The sequence below is a fragment of the Desmodus rotundus genome, chromosome 6 (assembly GCF_022682495.2).
Source record: "Desmodus rotundus isolate HL8 chromosome 6, HLdesRot8A.1, whole genome shotgun sequence".
Lineage (NCBI taxonomy): Eukaryota > Metazoa > Chordata > Mammalia > Chiroptera > Phyllostomidae > Desmodus > Desmodus rotundus.
Genome location: NC_071392.1, coordinates 152,459,493 through 152,480,009, shown reverse-complemented (window position 1 = coordinate 152,480,009; position 20,517 = coordinate 152,459,493). Strand labels below are relative to the sequence as shown.

General features: G+C 50.2%; 1 protein-coding gene across 1 annotated transcript in view; it reads left to right on the top strand.

Moving 5' to 3' along the window:
* Positions 1–20,517, top strand: part of SLIT3 (slit guidance ligand 3) — a 509,645-nt gene that overhangs the window by 343,805 nt on the left and 145,323 nt on the right. Inside the window, exon 5 of the mRNA XM_053927422.1 lies at positions 12,122–12,193. Within this exon, the coding sequence (XP_053783397.1) occupies positions 12,122–12,193 (72 nt within the window). The remainder of the gene's footprint in view (positions 1–12,121; positions 12,194–20,517) is intronic.

Here is a 20,517-nt window from a genome sequence, read left to right as displayed (position 1 = left end):
TTAGAATTAAGTCCCCCCTCAGCCCTTCCCTCTGCTCCCCACCGCCTACCATGGAGGTCCTTTCCTCTTTTATTGTATTTGGCATAAGACCAGTGGCAACAGCCCCACATTCGTCACTAATTAGTTTCATCTTTGCAGTTCGCTGAGCTCTCCAGTGCTCACATCTCTTGTCTAGTGCCTTTCCAGTGAGGTGACCAGGAGCAGGTCTGGGATTAAACATTAGTGTTAACTTCAAACTTGGTGTAGATCTATTGAACTGTATCCATTTTTACATAAATAAGCAAGAGAACAGCATGTATTCTTTGGTCGATACCAGGGCATCCACAGGTGTGAGCCATTAGCAGATTCTATAACTGCTTTGAATGGACAATAAATGGTGCAGTGGCTCATGATGAGAAGTGCCGTCTGTAGTATTACCATAGCTTAATGGCTTAAGCTGCTACATACTTCAGCACTCCCTTCGAGGAGCTGGCCTTGTGACTCAGGGTGCTGAGCTCAGGCCAAATTGCTTTCCTGCTTCCGTAGAAGATAATTTGGAGCCTTTCTGAAACCCTATTGATTTTATCGGCAGATGGCCCCAGGATAACATCTCACCTTCACCATGGAGGTTTCACTTAGTTAATGGGGTTCGGAAAAGTTACAGAAAAGAACAGGCACATACAAGCCACGTTTCCTTCAGCTGCAGCTCTGCATCCCAAATCCCAGCCTCTGGGCAGCTGCAGCCCAAGGTGCAATCCCTCCCCACCCGCCACCCCTCCACCCCCAACCCCACTCCCCCCACCCCCCACCTCACCCAGCATTCAGTTTCTTCAGTGAGACCGAAGGGACCACAGAAGAATGATCCCAGCGCCATCCCCTCTGGAGAAGGGAGGAGTTACTCAGTCTATAGAACATTCATCTTCAGGGCAGGCACATACCGGGGACCCAGAGGAGTGCTCAAGTTGAAGGTTATAGGGGTAAGAATTAGTCAATGGCTTCAGCTGCTCCCACACTGCAGGCCCTTAGGCCTCTGGGCTGCCTCTCTTCTTCCCACCACCTCCTCCTCTCCCACCCCCCATTTGACTTCTGCTAATTCTCAGGCTCTGTGAGGATTTCTATATCTACACAGTTTGGGAGGAGGAAGAGACTGGTCACAGAGAAGATTATGGCAAAAGTAATCAAAACTTTCTCACTGCCAGCCATCCCCACTCACAGGCCCTGTAGCTGGGGGCTAAAAGGGCTTCCTCTGAACCCAGAATTTTGTTACCCTGATCTCGTGAGTGCCAGAATCCAGAAATGGGGAAAGCAGCAGCTGTGCTTGGAGCTGGACCACTGTCAGGTACCCGGCCCTTCCCTCAGTCCACTCCGTTTCCCAAGCCATTGCGCCCTCTCAGGCTGGGTTTCAGCTCGGAAACCTGCTCAGCTGAGCTCCCCGTGTAACCAACTGCTCATTCCCACCCTTCAGTTTAGCTCACTCAGCCTTTCCCAGTTGGAGACTTTTCTGAGAGTCCTTAGAACGCAAGCCTATCCTAGTGGTAGTCGTTTTCAAGCATGACATGCCACCAAGGAGACGGAGCTAGAAGGGTGGAGGAGTAGAGCAAAAGCTCTTTATAATCTAAAGGCACCAAATGGACTCGGCGGAGGGCGGGGAATCCCGGGGGGGATCCCCATAGCTTGAGGTTTCTTCTTCATGACCTATGAACCAGGCTATGGCCTGGCATCACTTTCGCTTATATTTTTATCCATTCACCAAATATGTTTTTAGGTTGCGTGTCAGGCCTCATGCTCAGCAAAAACCTCTGACCATGTTGAACTAATGATTTAGTGAGGGCCCCCATGGAAAATGACATGTCACCTTACGAGCTTGACCTTTCTTCCGCATGTAGTTTAGCAAACAACTTCTCCAGATCTCAACTCACTTTTACCTGTGCCCAGGTCATGAGTTCACCTGTAGCTTTTTGGTAAAGTCAGATTTGGCCATGCCCTGGGGCAGTTCCTGAGTGAAAGTACCGCACTGCTGGGTGATCTGACATTTTGCTTGAGCTTTTGTGTTTAGAGCAAGGTAAGGGGGGCATGGAAAAGGGGTTGTGTCCTAGACTCACTTCCTCCCCCTGTGCCAGCAGAAATGGGCCAAAGTGGTAACTGATCATACAAACTTGGAACGCACCAGAAAAGCACGTTAGAAAGCACACGCTCCGCCCCCGTGATTTTTGCTAATTACTGAGCAAGCGGATCTTCACCTATGGGACATTATCCCTCGGAACCTATGGCTATCAGGCCACCATCTGGGAGGCCAATTAGGGCGCCCGGCAGCGATTAATCACACAGCCGGACAAGCGCACATACTTCACTTCAGAACAGTCCTATAAACGCTTCCCCTAACCCCCACCACCTCCCCCTCGCTCGCAAGGTTTCATCTCCTAATTGCAAAGGCTTTTTGGCATGGGGACATCTTTGTGAAGAAGAGAGGACTCAATTTGGGCCGTCTCTCTAAAGAAGACACGGGAACAAGGACGCTTCTCCAATTAATCAGCAAATGCTTGGCTCCTGCTTTCGGCCAGGGGATCGATTTACATAAAGCTACTTCTCAAGATGAATTTGCTTCCCTCCACTCCCTCCTGCGTTCCCCTTGTCCAGCCAGCATTAGGCGTGCTACTGGATTTCAGATTGACAGTGTCAGCTATGACAATCAAATTAGGGATGAAAGCCTCAGAGGGCTGCCAGCAGGAGAGGGATGGAGGGGGCGGAGGGGGCGGGAACAGCACGTCAGCCTAGGAGGAGGGCGGATTGCACACAAATAGCTCCTTTTCCCAAACTCCATTGGGCAGACACATAGCTGAAAAACAAAGGAAAAAAAACCCCACTAATCTCCAAACTTTTGAACTAAGTGGACACCCCCCTCCCCAACAAAGATTGATAAATTAAACCAAAACATCTCATTGGGCCTAAAAATTGGCAGGGGACTATCCGAGGCCCAAAGTTGGATCCTACGATCAGATGATTATCAGCATCAGATTTCTGCACACAATCTAAAGCCACCAGATTTGCAGTTGTGCCTCCTAAAGGGAACGTGTGACGGATGCATGGACTTGACCCACATCGAGTGCTTGCGGTTGGGATCCTGCCGATGTTTCCTCTACCCCTTGCTTAAGCAGGGGAGTCCCGACCAGAACAGAAGGCACAATTGGGCTGATAAGGAGAGCTCCCCAATCCCATCTATTAGACTTGCCTTTGTCACTAAATTGTGATAATCCCAGGGATCAGTGAGCTGTTGAGAAGCTCAGCCACTCTGCCATTTGCTGGAGATGATCCGCCAATTATAATGCAGTTTCATGAACACAAAGAGCCTTAGTTGGAGTTGCATGTGCTAATTAAATGAAGAAAGCTTCTGTTTGGACTGGAAGCGCTGGTTAACCCCGCCAGTCCTGAAGAGTGTCGGTTCAGAAAGATTCCCATTACATCTTGGGGCTGAAAGGAGGTCCTCTGCCCGCAGGAGGGACAGCTGAGTGACTGGAGTCGTTCAAGCCATGGTTTGCTCCCTGAAATCCAGGGGTCTCTGTCTTGACTGGCTCCCCTTCCTATTTCCTGTGACATACCCGAGACCCCCAAAGGGTCCCCCATTGGGCTCCTTCAGCTTGGCTCCAACATCTAAAACTTTCTCCCTGGCTTGGCAGTGAGTGGGCACGTAGTTACTGCATCCAGCTCCTGCACTGTCCAATCTCACAGGCACCAGGCCTGCGTGGTTACTGAGCACTTGAGATGTACGTAAAATGTGTATCAGATTCCAAAGATTTGGTATAAAAATGAATGTAAAGTGTCTCATCAATAATTTTTATATTGATTACATGTTGGAATGATAATATTTTGGATATATTGGGTTAAGTAAAATACTTTATTAAAATTAATTTCAACTGCTCTGGACAGGCGGCTCAGTTGGTTGAAGCATCGTCTGGACACCAAAAAAGGCTGCAGGTCCAATCCGCAGTCAGGGCACATACCTAGGTTGCAGGTTCGATCCCAGGTTGGGGCACACACGGGAAGCAACTGATGAATGTTTCTCTCTCACATCTATGTTTCTCTCTCTCCCCCCCCCACTTCCTCCCTACCCCCCTCTCTCTCTAAAATCAATAAACATATCCTTGGGTGAGGATTTAAAAAAATTAACTTCAACTGTTTACTTACACTGTTTTTAATGTGCCTAATGAAAAATTTAAATTGCACGGGTGTCCTGTGTCATATTTCTATGGAGAATGCTGTTCGAGAATTAGCAAATTTCCCCTGGAGGGGTGTTGGCTCCACACTCTTCGGCCTTGGCCAGCACAGAGGGTTATTTGTTTATAACTTGGGGGAATTGAGTTAGATGGCCCTGCATCTGCCCAGCTCACCCCCTCATTACTTTTATTATCTACATTCAGCCTGATTTACTTATTTTCTTTAACCTGGGTAATCCTGATGCATTCGAGCTTGTGATCTGCAGAACATCTGCCCATAAACAGACAAAACAAGGGCCCCCGTTGGTAACTAGCCAAAGAGCAAACCCGTTCCCTAGCTCCGTGTGCAGCCCCTGGTCCCTCGGAAGGAGCTTTCGCTCCGTCATGCTTGAACACCAGGCCTTCTCCAAGGCCTCCACTCCAGATCTGCCTCTCATCCTGGCTGCTCAGGCCTTCCTGCTAGCAACCTGCCCCCCAGTGAGTTTCCCCTTAGAGTGTAGCCTTTCTGGAAAACTGTAGGAAATCACTTGTCTGTGAGGCCCCCCAGGAAAATGCTAACACCAGTCATCCAGAGCCCGCCCTACAGGTTTGGGAGCATCCAGGGACAGAGTGCTCGGTTTTTTCCTGCTGTATCTCTGGGATCCCAGAAAAGGGTACCGATGGGCTCTCACCTCTTGGGAGCCTCCAAACTGGGCCCCTGAGTGGCTTTCTAAAATAAAGACTTGGCCATTCTTCCCGCCTCAGCCATCTCCTGTGGCTCTATCCATCCCCTCGGCACTTTGAACACCACCAGCAGGCTCGCCCCTGAGACGCAGAAGGCCTCTGCATCTTGGACCCGCGATTTTCCCTGAAATCAAACTAGACACTTAAGGTAGTAGGATGCTATATTCGTTAACTTCATGCTAATAAAATGAAGATAGCAATTTGCATTTTTGTGCTGCATTAGAGTGTAGAAAGCACTTGCTTGTCCATTACTGCAATGCTTATTCCAGTTTCATAGACGTACAAGTGGAACCTCAGAGAATTGAATTTGACGTTCTTAAAAGGCACGTGGCCCATTGCCTTGCACAGCTTGGACATGGACTTGGCACTGAATCCCATGCACTAGCCATTCTACCCATGTTCTCAAACTTGTTCAAAATTTAGACTCCAGAGCCCCCCATCCCCAGGGTTTCCGATTCCCTAGGTCCGGGGTGGGTCCCAGGAATCTGCGTGTAAAGTTTTTTAATTATGGAAAATTTCACACATATATAAGAGTCAAGCGCAGATTATAAATGAACCCCCTTTGTACCCATGCAGTAGCTTGTCTGGTCCACTCGTGGCCAGTCTCATTTCATCTATGCCTCTACTCACTTCCCCCTCGTCTACAGTATTTTGAAGCAAAACCCCAAGTATCATTTCATCCTTAATTATTTCAGTAAGTATCTTTCAAAGGTAAAGACATAAGTGAAAGGACACAGAACGCACAATACCATTACTACACCTAAGGTTTCTTTAAAGGGGTCGATGTTTCTTCACAGCACCACCAGTAAATGCCGACGAGGTAGTCCCAGAGTCCTGCAGTGCAAACAGCTGCCCCGTGACATGCCAACTCTCAGTGACATCTTCCAACTCTCCTGATTTTATCACGCTGTCCGCTGTGAAAGACACCTAAGTACTGGATACAACAAGCCGGCAGCCTTGCAAGGCCCGGGGCCGGGATTGTCAGCATCTCCCTTTTGTCCCCAGAAAAGCCAAAAAGAATTTGGGGCCTGGAGGAAAACAGAGCTGTGAATTACTTTCCACGTTGGCTCCGAACAATCTGCCATGTGAGTTTAGACATAAGGGCTTTCTTCTTGCTGCAAAGGAATAAAATGGTGAACTGCAGCTCTCACTTTCGGAGGGGTCTAGGTGGTTACCATATTTTCCAGACTATTAGACGCACCCCCACCCCAATTTGGGAGGAAAACGGAGGTGCGTCTTATAATCCAAATGTAGCTTACCTGGCTTGAGGCAGGGGGTCTGGGGGGTGGGCAGCGAGTCCGGCGGAGTCGCAGGGAGAGTCGGGTGGTGGGTGCCACTGTCCAGCGGGGCGCTTTTATGCCCTGGCCGTGGGAGTGGCAGCAGAGCCCCGTCGTAGGGACATTTCATTAGGCCATCGGCCTAATGAGATGCTCTGACCTTCAAAGGGCTTTTTTATGAATGCGGGCTTCCAATGAAGAGTTTCATGAGTTTTTCGTTTTTGTTTTTTGTTTTTGTTTTTTTTTTCCTATTTTCTTCCTCTAAAACCTAGGTACTACTTATGGTCTGGTGCGTTTTATAGTCCAAAGAATACGGTACTTTACCTTTGTACCTTTAAGGGATCTGTTTGTCAGTATCTGGGGTCAATGAGAATGCAAGCTCCAGGACAGAAACATGGTTCTGTTCACTTCTGTATCTCCACACGTAACGTGGTGTAGCACATAGTAGGCGCCGGATTCATTTTCTGAATCGGGTGCCTACTATGTGCGAGAAACAAGGCTCTGAGCTGACATTTACTCGGCCGGTGCTAAATCTCTGAATGGTATCGCAAGGACTTTTCTAGTGAGCCTGCCAGAGAAGACTGGGCAGGAGCTCTGACTGCTATCTTCCATTCAGGAACTTTTAACATCAAGGGAGCCAGCCAGGTAAACTCCCGCTGCCATGAAATATTCAGAAACCCCATGGGAGCCTGGGGACAGTTGTGTTTTGGTCCCCCACGGACACTTTGATTCTCTGGATCTCCGAGATAGGTGGCGGTTCTTTCAGGAAGTGACGCAGTGACTCCGTGTAGTCTCCCTCGGACAAAGGATGTCACTGAGCAGACTCCCCAAGGGAGGTACCAGGGCTTCTGAGCTGGGACACACACTTGCAGCTCCTTCGGTTTGGACAGTGACCCAACTGCAAACACATAATCTGCCTTATTAAGATGAATTGCCTGCAGAAGAGATTCACCTTTTAAGATAAACCTTCCCCAAAGTCCACATTGTGAAATCCCTAGGGAACCATTTCTCCTGCGTGTCTGTCCCTCCTGCTGTATGAAGTAAGCAAAGCAACATCTTCCTCTTTGGTTTCTGGAACAGAGCGATGTGCCATAGCTACTCTCTACGAGAAGCTGGGGCTGAGGGGCCCGGGCTCACCTTTGTCTGGGGTGGTAGTATTGAGAGTACAAGAAATCGTAGGTTCGTGGGCTTTCGTTCGGAATTTCAGAAACCCCTGAATGACTTTTGATTGATACCTATCACACCAACGGGCAGGTTTCCCCCTACCAGTCAATGACTGGGAAGGTAATTTCAAAATAAACTCAGGCCCAAGAGAATAAGAATGGTGAGAATCCACTGCCCTGACCCCAAACCCGATTACGGTTCTAAATATAGTGGATCCAAATGCATATCATCCCCTCTTTTAGTTTGGCTGATCAAGAGCTGATGGGGTTTTTGTTTGTTTTTGTTTATTCTGTTGTCGTTTTTTTGTTTTTTCTTCAGATATAGCCACCTGATTGGTCTCAGTGCAAGGGGCTTGGGGACATAGACAAAGAAGGTTCCAGGCTGGATTGTTTCAGTTTTTTGTGGTCAATTACCTTCCCCCTGTGGCCTCTTGATCTTCGATCCCAGATATGTCATCTTTCGGGAGTGATTTTTTTAATCTTTGGAGAACTTCTTGAGCCTCTCCTGTTTCATCCAAAGGAATCTAGAATCAAAAATGGATACTCCCATCTAGATGACAGAGGAGGGACACTTTAATCCCTCCCCTGGATTTCATGGAGAGAATGTTAGCAGCATTTTTGTGTTTTAATCTTTGCGGAGTTGTAGGCATCTGTCCTGAGGATAAGGATAAACAGTAGTTTCAACAATGTAAAACAGGGCTGAAGTCGGGGGCGGGGGGGCGGGGGGGGGGGGCAGTCTAAGAAACAAACACAGCCATCCGTTGAGCATCTACAGGGTTCCGCGTGCTGTGCAAAGTGCACACGCGTGCCAGCTCATTCCACCCTCGAGACTAACGTCTGAAGTCAGTAAAGTAATAACCCCACTGTACAGATGGGGAAACTGAGGCACAGAGCATTTCTGTAACTGGCATGATCACATCGGTAACAAGTGGCTCCACCCAGTTCAAACACAAGAATTCCCCAGAGAGGTTGAGGGAGTTTCCACACCCCATTTTATACCTTCTGAATAACGAGAGATTGCTATCTAGGGGCAAATCCCCATCCCCCCAGCAGCTGCCCAAAAACTGCCACTTAACACAGACAGGACGTCCCGGAAGTGTGAATGTGACCGAGATGCACGCACTGTTTCTAGTGGAGCCGAGAGCAGGCTGTTTCCCTGCTCCTCGCCTCTCCTCTTGCCTGGTAAACGTGGGGTGGGTGGGGCTGGGGGGTGCCAGTGGGGGCTGTCATTCACTGTTGCTCTGAGAACAAAGCCGGCCTGACATTGCAGGGAGAGCCCCGGGAAGCCCATCAGAAGCTCTACTGGAACTAGACAACCTTTCAATCCATTTATCAAAGTGTCTGCAGTTCCCGTCTCAAGGTAGATGAAGCAATAATAAATTTGCAAAGAAAGTTAATCTGTGTCCAAAGCATTTTAGTAAATTAAAAAGGGGGGAGGGGGTGGTGGCTGGAAGGAGGATATATTGGTTCTTGCCAACTTCTATTTGACTTACTGTCTCCTTAATAAGTCCTCTTTGGTCTTGTGTTTTTGGACGGAATAATCAGTTGGTTAATCATTTTCCGGAAGCAGGAAAATGCACTTTAGCTAATGCAGTTCCCTTTCCTTTGGAGTCCTAATTATTTAAAAAGGCATCCCAATTCGTAACCCCACTTACCAACCAAGAGAGCCTTTCCCACCAGCGTCTTCCTTTATTTCCCCAGAAAAGCCCAGCACACTTCCCTCCCACTGCTCCAACTGCCTGCCTTTCGTGGAATGTTTAAAAGAAAAAAAAAGTGAGTTCCCTTTTTTGGTCACTTCCCAGCGTTTCCCCTCAGGAAGGAGAAAGTGCTCAAGCCTCAAGAAGCAGTTGGCCAGGACTAGATTCTGGGGCACCACAGATAGATTTTGTTATTTTTATTTAAGTGTCAGCTGAAAATGGTGGCTCTTGTCTCTCTCAAGGATAGCACTTAGTAATAGCTCCATGCCCCGGCATCACGCGGAGATAAACACGCTATTAGGAACCCTCACAAAGGCCCCAAGATAATTGCGAAGGGACAGCCACCAAAAATGAAGCGCCAGCCCTGAACCCTCCTCCACGCCCCGTCAGTTAACACCATTAAAGCTGTCAGTTTGTCAGCCTACTAGAGGTATTTATGGAATCAATACACACTCCCGCACGCGGGTGGCAGCCGTGTTGTTCGCCTGAGAGGAGAGGCTCGCTGGAAAATAAAATTAATAAAATTTATAAGCAGATTGTCGCGGAGAACAGAGAAGTTCCTCACAATCTACTGGTTTGCTCAGTTGTGGCAGGGAGGTGGGGAAAAAGCTGAGCCTCAGCCTGGGCCCCTTGAACGTGGGGCAGGACTGGGGGCATTTACGGCAAGAACACAGCCGGCAGAAACCCAAGTGGCTGCCCCGCTCGAGCGCAGGATTCTGCCTGTGTGGCCGCTCCTGTGGGAGATTTCCCAGCAGCCCCGCCAAATTCTTCTGCTTAAACTTTGCTCTCTCTCTTCGCCCCACCGTACTGCGCAGCAGAACCTTTGTGCCGCTGCTGTTCCTTCTGTGTGGTCGGAGAGCCTTACACTCAAAGGGACAGTGCATTGCTGGGGTGCGTCCTTCTTTTAGCTTCCAAGCATGGTCAGAGTGGACAGTTCTAAACCTCTCTCCTGTTTGCTCCCCCCCTCGGATTTTGGTCATCAGCCACTTGCCAGGAGCATGACCTGAGCTATTTCCCAAAGTGGCCAAAGACAGCAGCCGAGCTAGGGTGGGCAGTGGGCAGGGGCTTGCTGTCCTGGAGACCGGCCTTTGCTTGGCAGAAGACTGGGCCCATTGTGGCTGCTGCAGCCTCGGGTGCGGCCCAGACGCCTGGTGGAAATCTCATTAGTCAGATGACAGGACCTGGGCCCCCTTCTCTTGGAGGCTGATGGAGAGCAGAGGCGTGGCTTTGGTGACACTGCCTGACCTTTGCTGTCATCATGGGCTTTGTTCAGCGCCCCGACTCCAGGCCGGAGCCCTGCTCATTGAATCAGGCCCAGCCGGGGGAGCCCGCAAGCAGGCCCCCCGTGCATCTAAATTTACTTATATCGGGGGCAGACAGAGGAAACTGGATTTGAGATGTAGAGCTCCCTGCTATCCAGCCCCGGAAGCCACTAGGATGCAGATCTGCGCCCGACCCCAAGGCTGAGCCTGGCCTCAGAGCCCAGCAGTGGCCCCAGGAAACCCCAGCCTCTCGAGTTTCTGCCACTGCTGAGTGTGGCCGCTCCCCTCTGTCAGCAGGTGACAGAGGGAAGAGGACCCCTCTTCCGCTTTCTAGTTTCCTTACAGCCCACCCGGCAAAATGTTAGCTGCGGAGGCCCAGGTTTGGGGGGAGGATGGCCGTCTGACCTCTCTTTGCAGCTACGCTGGGAACCAGCTAGAGATTTTGATTAGGCGTCTGTGGGAATCGGCATGGGGGTGTCCCCTCGTCCCCTGGTGCACTGGGCTCTGGGGCCACTTGGCTGTTAAAGATGTGTTTGTCCTCTGACCCAGTACCTGCTCCTTGTAGGACTTTATATTGAGGAACGAGTGTCCCCAAACCATGTGAGCAGGGAAATCCATCCTAGTGTTTTCTGAAATAGCAAATTGATTAATTCACTAAGTAACACCCATCTACATAGCCATCTATGTGATTGGATGATGTACGGGCATTAAAATGTTGGCATAGGTGCACTGTTAACAAGAACAGATGTTCTCAATATAATAAGTGAAAAAGAGGTTATAACAGGCTATATGCTATGAGATCATATTGGTGAAATTTATATATAAATTACTCCTAATTGCTAACAGTGGTTATGTCTGGGTAGGTAATTTTTTGGCCTTAATAGCTGAAGGTTTTTGTGTTCTTTGCAAAATAATGGAGATATATATCTATAACTATAGATACACACATATGTGTATGTAGGTATGGTTCATATATGTAACTATAGATATAAACATACATATGATTGATTACTCACTGAGATCCCGAGCCTCTTGAGGTATGAATGAAAACTGTGCAAGTGTTTGGTCTAGCAAAAAATACAAATAAATAAAACTGGAAAATAAAATGGAAAAGACTGCCTAGGTCTTGGGAAAGGGACTTGAGGCTTTGGGGATTCTTAGGGTACCCTGGCAAAAGATCTGGGTTTGAGCCAGCTTCCAGAGTCCCTTGCCCTCCTCAGAGCAACACGGTAGCCCTGCATAATGCTCAATGGGGTGCCAGTGGGACCCCCATTGTGGATGGCCTTGAGGAAATGCCATGTGTGTTCCTCGTGCCTGTCACAAAGATGACCCCGGAGGCTCCCAGTGCTCCTGGATAAACCGGGATGGTCAGTCCCTATCGGGAAATCCGGATGGCCAGGCTCCGCTCCAATCCCAGATGACAAAGGCCTGAGAGATGGCAGATGGAGTGGTGGGGACCCTGCAGCGGGGGGAGGGACGCCGTGGGGGAGGAGGGGCAGGGGGTCGTCTCTGGGAGGTGGCAAAACAGAGAATTAGGTGCAGAGTGTGCAACAAATAACCCAGCGTCTTGGCTCGTGGCCTGGAGGTGCGAGACCACCCACAGAGCCCGCCCTGGAGGCGAGCACTCCTGCCTGGTAACCATTTCAGCAAAGGCCATCTCTAGAAGAACAATGTGAGGGCTTGTAGCAGCCTGGGGCCGAGACTAAACAGTCCCCAAACAGCCTCCGAGGGGTTTTGTTATCATAATGAGATGCAGATCCAGCTGGGCCTGAGTGGTTAACTCAGTGTTCCTCTTCTCTTCTCCTGTAGAGATCTGAGCGAAAACCAGATCCTGGGGATCCCAAGGAAGGCATTCCGCGGCATCACCGACGTGAAGAACCTGTAAGTAATGTTCTGTTGCTTCGTCGCAGAAGTGGCTCTCTGGCCAGAGTGGGGTGAGGGACAGGACAAGAAGGCGGTGTCACTGTGCCGTGTGCTGCCATGGCCAGGCACCCTTCAGACAGACTGAGTGAGGGGCTTACCTGGTTTCCAGGGAACACATGTCAAATGCCCTGACAGCTCCACGCAGTCCTGTTCTTCCCGGGATGTTCGTCCCCAAGTACGAGCACCAGCGTCCCCTGGGTCGGAGGCTGGCCTCACAGTAGCTCTGTGGCCTGGGTCTCCACTCTGCTTCTCCCAGTGTCATCTTCTATAAAGCGGGGTGGTAGCCTGGTGGGGGTGCAAGTGCAAACGAGAAAATGTTTTACACTTCCTGCGCAGCACACAGTACACGTTCAGTGAACGGGAGGAGGAGGGGGGCCATGATGGTGGTCTCACTGCTGTCATCAGAATCCGGGAGGGCGCCTGGGACTTGGTCCCAGGATCCTGGGGAGACATAGACGGATCCAAATCACTAGGTGCTTGGATTTGTTTTCTATTTTGAAATAATTATTGATTCCTAGGGAGCGTCACAAAATGGTAACAGGTCCATGTTCCACCCAGTTCTCTCCCGATGGGACATCTTTCACAATTTAGTATAATATCAAAACAAGGAAACCAATATGGGCGTGCTCCTCCGACCTTATTCTTCAGATTCCACAGTTCTCGTTTGTGCAGCTTGCACTTGCGTGTGTGCACGCACGCGCAGCTCTCTGTAACCGTCTCACATGCCAATTCCTGTGGCCCTGGCTGCAATCCGAGGGGGGCTGTTCCATCGCTCTGTTTTGAACTGGCCTGGTACCCTTTGTCATTTGTAATTGCTACCACATTCTTGATTCTCAGGAAGACAACTAAGCCTCGCAGTGATTCTCAAAAGTATCTGGGGGTGTGGAGTTTGTTGTCGTTGTTCTCCTGTAACACCCTGAACCTTGTTCTGTGGGCGCGGGCTCCCGAGTCACTCAGGATCTACTGTCAGTGCCTCCTTGTCTGGGCCAGGCAGACGCTCACGACTCAAGGGTCGGGACAGCAGCAAGGTCTTTACCAGGCTCAGCGTGTGGACTTGGGAGGAGAGGGGAGTGAAGTAGAGCCCTGCTTGAAGGATGGATTAACCGACAAAACGGAAGGGGGATGACTCACTTCACATCCCTAATCGGTCCGGTCAGCGCACATTTGTTGGCCAGAACCCATAAGTCCCTGAAGTCCCATAATTCACATTATCAGGTGGCTTACAGTAAAACTGGGGGCAAGAAACGCGGGTGTACAAGAGGACGTTCTGTGGTTTAACAATCCACACTAAAAGTGGCTGTGCTTGGTAAAGGACTCCCAGAGCTCAGAGAAGGAAAATAGCGTTGGGCAGTGTTTCCTAAAGGTTAGTATCCTCACCTCGGGGTCTGGCAGATCTGTGCCTGATTTCCAGCCGTCCGGTGTGCCAACCGAGTCTGCGACCTTACGTGCATTACTTGACACTTCTGAGCCTGTGTTTCCTCCCATGTGAGATGAGGATCAGAATTATACTTGACCTTCTAGGGTTTTTGTGAAGGTTAGTAAAATAATGCATCTGAATAACTTAGTACTCTGCTTGGCACGTGGAAGTTATTTAGAAAGCTCTAGCTGCTGTTACAGCTGTATTCCTCTGGGTTGTTATAATTGTAAAGACTTTACACTGTGAATTCCAATCATCGTTCAGCATAAACAAGGCAGATAGTGTGTGCAAAGTGTGGAGGCGAACCTGCGGAAGGTGTGTTTCAAGGGACACACGCAGAGCCATCTTGTGGGAGAGGGGGTGGTTATGAGGCATCCTAGCAGGTTACAAGGTCAGAAAGAAAAGAGGAGGCCAGGTGGTAATGAGGCTCGCCTGCGGGGAGTATGAACTTTAGATGCAGACACTAAGAATGTGGCCGGCTTCTGCCTGGGAAAGGTCGTGATGAGAACAAGGATTGTGGAAGGGAAACCTAGGGCAGGGAGAGGCAGAAAAAGGAAAGGCCGGGCTGGAGATGAGGCTGTGGTTCACCATGAGGGCTCAGGGCTAGCACTTGGGAGGGAGCCATCAGAAGTGGAAGGGGGAACCTATGGGGACCAGCTCAGTGGAACTGGTAAAATGGTGAGTCACGGGAGCTGGGGGAGAAAAGTAGAAAATGATGCGTCCCAAGTTCTGACAGTGCAGAGAATGCTGGCAGATCCTCACAGTCATTCATCCGGGCAGCCATCAAAATATTTTTTGAGCCTATCGGTGCCAGTTCCTGGGGAAACCAAAGAAAGTGAAATGCATAGATCTGTGAGCTCTGCCTTCTTGGAGCTCCCGGTCCATGGAGATGGAAAGGTCAGAAGGAGGCACCAGGCTGGGGGAACACGAGCTGGGTTTGGAGTGCTTTCAAGCCTTCCACGGACAATGTGAGTGGAGCGTCTCCTGTGTGTTCAGAAACTGGTGACTAACATGCCATTTGGTTCCTGCTGGGTCGAGGACTTGGGCCTGTGAGCCACGGCTCTGTCTGCAGGCCTCAGCTGTAATAATGTGTCCAATAAGGGGCAGTTCCACTAAACCTATAGCTTTAAGAGAAAAGGTCACGTGGATAATTAGTGATATGGGACTGGAACCGAGGAGCAAGTTCAAGGAGGGGAACATCTGGGTGGAAGCAATGATGGAAGTTGTATTAAATTTGCATCCATACGTGTAACATAGGAGACATTTTGCAGAAATGAAGTTCAGGAAACACTCCTTCTCCTACTAGACCTCAGTTACCCACATATAGATCGCCTCTCTTGTGAGTGACGAGTAGCAAGTTTCGAATCTCAGGAGCGTCCGTCCCCATCATCACCCTCAGCGTGAGGACCACTGCCCAGGCCCAGGCCTTCGCCGTCACCTCGTGTGAGCTGGGGCCACAGCGCTGCTCCCTTGCTTCAGTGCAATGGGAGTAGGAGATACATTGTGGGACCCTCAGGTTGTGAAGGGACTGCAGCTAGGCCTGTCACGGTCCCATGTGCTTCACCAAGAGGAGAACATCAAGGATTTTCTACTTTTTTTAACTTTGTAGTTTTGACATGGATTTTCTTTGCTTGCCCTGACATTCTCCTCCGAGAAGGAAGTCTGTGATATCCCCCATTTTCCAGGTGATACAATTAAGTTTCCACCAGCGTGTACCATGTAGTAAAAGTCAGCAGACACCCCTGGGCATGGGCTTCTCCCTGCTCCCCGCACCAAGCCGGCCCTTAGCCACACGCCCAGCCATCTTTGGTCTCTATCCATAGAGACGTCTGTGCATGCAGACTCCTCCTCGCTCAGCCTTGCCAGCAGCAGGAGGAGGGAAAAGTAGCAGAGGAGGCTGCTGGCGGGTGGAGGCCTGGTTCGCAGAGGCAAATGGCATGAATGCAGCTTTGAGTAGAGCCAAGAGGACGCAGGCAGGTGGCTCTGGAACCCTGGGGGAATGTGGAACCACCCTTGTCACACTGGTGCTGAAGGGACTTGGTGCCCTGCCCCCCAGGCAGCAGAGGGAGACCCCTAATTGCTTCCTGCTTCTCCAGAGAAGAGAGAGAAAGTAATTAGCTGGGGATACCAGTGTATGCAATTACTAAAAACAGATTTTGCGGGCTGGTCCCACTCTGCTGCCTGTCTGGAAGAGACAAGAGAGTCTGACCTGGAGAGAGCAACATTCAGCACACCAGTATCACCTGCGGTGTGTAAGCGCTGCGCTAGGCTCTGGACAAAGAGTGAGAGAGAGAAAGAGAGAGAGGGAGAGAGAGCTGGGGGAGAGAGGGTGAGAGACAGAAAGAATAATCAGAAAGACATAGAGATAGGAAAAGAAGAAATTAATTGGAAAAAAGAGAGAGATGACAAGCCACAATCCAACAAAGCATAATGAGAAAAAGACAAAAACCAGTATAGATTGTTTTTTTAAAATGTCCCTTTGCCCTGTCTTTCTCAGCAGTTATGTTTTCCTCAGTTTTTCGGTTTCTATTTGCGAGGACTCTGTAGGACATGCATTCCGGAAGGGAAAATCAATAACCCCTGTCTCTGCCAGCTCGCAGAATTTGGAATTGACGGTTTCAAAACAAAGCCAGGCAGGCGGCCTTTGTGGTCTCTAGTCAGTCAGTTGCTGCACTGCCCTCCCGCTTCCTGAGATTAATGAGGGCTGTCTCTGCCCCAGTGAGCAGGCAGTAATCTCCTGTGAGGGGGAGGGAGGTGGGAGGAGGGACCAGAAGCCTCCTTAGTCAGCCTCCCAGGTCTGCTAATCGCCACAACCATTCCTTCTGTGGCTGCACCCGAAACAGAGTTCACACACCCCTGGCCACGCCCCGCAAGGCTGTATGTGTGGGTCTGGCTCCTCTCTCCCTGGTATCCTGCTTCCCGTGCTCCATTTCTTCCCTCACACACACACTGAGCTCCTCGCTGCCTCAGGGCCTTTGCACCTGCTGTTTCCTTTGCAGGGGCTATGCTGAGCGCTCAGACCTCCACACAGCTGGCTCCTTCCAATCCATCAGATGTCAGCTCAAGTGTCACCTCCTCAGAGTGGCCTTCCCTGACCCACTCAAAGCAGCTCCCTGGCACCCACCACCCCTCTTCTCCATACCGTTACCCAGTTGCACTTCAGAACGAACACGGGCACACAGGGACCCTGCCTGTCTCAGTCACTGTGGGATCCCTGGTGCCCGAATGGTTCATGGCAGAGAGCAAGGTGGACTAAAAGTATATCCAAGGAATGTCTTTGTTCATTCATTCCTCAAGTGTTTGCAGTTGTCCTATTACATACAGAAATCATGCACAACTGTTGAAATGTTTAATATGAAAACAGTACTATAAACAGAACAAGACACCATGTCTGTACTCGGAGGACTCACAGGCAGCCATCAGGCCATGGCAGGAGAGGGGCAGGACTCTGTTGGAGCTGCCAAGAGGCCCGATTCTGTCTTCACCCACCAAGTGACCTGAGGTTGGGTCTTGAAGGACGAGCAGGAGTTTTTCCAGGGGAACGGCGTTCCAGGCAGAAACAACAGCATGTGAGAAATCACCAGCCTGTCAAAGGCACAGCGATGTGCAAAAGAGTCAGCACTTGCCAGAGATTTGTGGCTGGAGCTCAGTGAGCCAGAGGGGCAACCACACGGCGGCTCAGAGACGATGGGGACCTGAATCAGGCTGGCACAGAGGAGCAAAAGAGCCAGGGTCTGACCACAGAGACCTGAGGAGGAGGGACTGAGCCGACCTCGACTGAGCGGGTCGGTGAATGGAGTGCCCGTCACTAGGGCTTATCAGGCAGACAGAGGCGGCCTCCAGTGCAAGGCATCCCCGTGGATGCCAACCGGGGAATAGCACCTGCCTCTCACGGTGAAAGTGACACTGCGTCGCAGAAGAGGAACTTGGGGAAATCTGCTCACAGGAGGCAAACAGACGCTGATTTATCGCCGTCCTGGGTGCGGTGGGCTCTCCAGCCTTTCCTCCTTGGCGTTCCTGGCCGAGCACGTCAGGCTCACAGTGCCGCTGGAGGAGGTTGGACCGGACCCCAGTCTGCTGAGTGCCACCCAAATAAGCTGCCTACAGAAAGGGATGGCGACAGCCTGCCTGCCTCTCCTCCTTTCTCTCTGACTCCCTCCTTCCTCCTTTCCTTCCCTCTCTGCCTTCTGCCCTTCCATTTTTCCATTCTTCCTTCCACACTGCATCACTGAGCCCTGACCGTTGCCCGGCCCAAAGCAAGTCCTAGAAATAAAAGGGTGAATAAGACACAGTCCCTGCTCTGGAGAAGTTTCGCGTGCAGAGGGAGGCAAACAGCTGCACAAAGGGCGTACGTAGTCTGATGCACACTCTTCTAGAGCACTCTGCCCCATCTGGCCACGGCCAGCCATGTAAGCGCTCAGTGAGCCCCCGTGGATACACTCAGGTAAATCTCCTGAAATGAGAAAACGAGCAGAAGAGACTGGTGTTGGACTTGATGTGTCTGGAAAAGATATGAGACGGTGTTGTTATCCAATGGCAAGGAGATGCTGGCGATAGGTGTCCCATCCTGGAATTGGAAGTTGTGCAGGTGACAGGTGTAATCCCTTCCTGCCCTGGTGACACCGTTTTATAGGCCGTGTTAGAGATCCTCTGCTGGGCTTTGAGTATTCTTTGTAACACCCACTGTAACTTGTAGCTGTCTGCTCAGTCGTCTTTCTCCTTCAATAGCCTGCAGGCTACATGGAGGAACAGGTCAAGTCTGCCCTTTCACTGTTGTATTGGCAAGAGTTGGTGCTATGCCTGGGACGCAGTAGTCATTCAAAGGAACGTTGAATAAATGGGTGACTTTCAGAACAAAGACACTCCAGCCCTTAGCAGCCAAGCCATGAATGAAACAACATGGCTATGTCCAGGAGCAAAGAAGAATAAATGCAAAACAGCAAGAAGCAGCCTAGAGAAGCATTAAATTTTTTTCTCAGAATAATATAGACCATTAATCTAGCTCCAGCAGTAAACTGTATTATCTGGGACATTTCTGTTTATAGACAAAAAATCTTTTTTAACTTATCACAGATACTTAACCCCTCTGAGCACTAAATCCACAACAAGCAAGGGACTTAAATATCTGGCCCTGGCTGGTGTGGCTCAGTGGATTAAATGCCAGCCTGCAAACCAAAGGATCACCAGTTTGATTCCCAGTGAGGGCACATGCCTGGGTTGCGGGCCAAGTCCCCAGTAGGGGGCGCATGAGGCAACCACATGGTAATATTTCTCTCCCTCTCTTTCTTCATCCCTTCCTCTCTCTCTAAAAATAAGCAAAATCTTTTTTAAAAAAAACCCAAATATATAAAACAGAATCCCCACTTTTTCCTGTACCCCTACAAGAAGGTGCAGTGATTCTGGGCTCCTCAGAGTTGGGCTTAGCAGTCTCTTGAAACATCCACCACTGGACTGGGCTTTTGCCTGTAGATTTTTAACTCCAAAGAGAAACGGAAGGGGCTGAAGAAGAGGGGAGGGAATGTTGTACTGAAGGGAACAACTTGGAGACTCCCGTAGCTATCGACGTTCTGGCTTTGTGTCTCATCGGATGCCATTCAGTGTGGCGATTACAGAAGTATGAGTTTGGGAGTCAGACTTGATTTCTTTATCACAGTCCTTCACAATAGCTTATATATTTATTCAATTTCCAGACTCCCAACAACACAAATCTTCTCTTCTTCTTCTTTGAGAGATGAGTGACACCCCACAAGTTTAAGTGCATAGAGCAGATCAGCAAGAGCATCCCCAGCTTCCCGACACACAGCCAGAGTCTGGAGCATTAGAATTCCTTCTTCTTCAGAGAAGACCCCTGAGTCAAAGAACCTGCCCGGGCCTGGAGTTGTGTCTAAACTCGGCATGAACTCTGAGGATGTTTAGAGAGTGGTGAAGCTCTCCGCAGTCCCACCCTAGTTCTCACCACTTCTGTGATAAGCGATTAAGTAACTCCTCCCCAGCCTTAGCTTCCCCATATAGTGAGTGGAAATGGTATTACCCTCCTCGTGCTCGGGCTGGAGGCTCATGCTGACCCTTACATTGCTGCTTTTCTTCCCTCTCGGAGGGTTCCTCTGGCTCAGGTCATGACGTCTGATGGCCTGAATCGTCCCCTCCTAAGGGGATATATGTGCCGCAGACAAAGACTGTACACAGCATCCCTCCTTCCAGGCAACCGGAGTCTTCCTTTTATTTAACTTCATTGTGCGTCCCTTCTTTCTTCCAGTGGGGCTGTCCTGTTTGGGGCCATGGCTTGTAACAGGCCAGGTACAAAGCACGTTTGGGGTAGGGTGGGGCGGAAAAGAGTGTTCTTTCCCAACCCTGGTCCCACCCCTCCTCCTGTCCCCATCAAGACACAGAGAGGACCAGAAGAGCCCAGGAGTCCTGGGTTTAGTCACAGCTCTTCCATCAACTGCTGCCTGCTTCGGGGCAGGCTGAATGTAATGCCCCCTTCCCAAAGATGTCCACACCGTGGTCCTGGAACATGTGACTGTGTACCCTGCATGGCAAAAGAAGAGACTTCGCCAATGTGATTAAATTAAGAGTCTTGAGACGGATCCGTTATCCTGTGTTGTTCAGGTGGACCCATATAACCAGAGAGTCTCTGTGAGAAAGAAGACACTGGAAGCCGGGGGAGGAAAGAAGGCACTGGAAGCTGGGGGAGGAAAGACCATGGGAGGCAGGGAGTGAGGACAAAATCTGCCCTGGAAAAGGCAGGGAAACAGGTGTCCCCGAGAGCTGCTGGAATTGGCAGAGCCCTGCTCACACCTTGACTTGAGCCCAGCAACACTGACCTAGAACTTGCAATGTCCAGACCCTAAGGAAATACACTCTT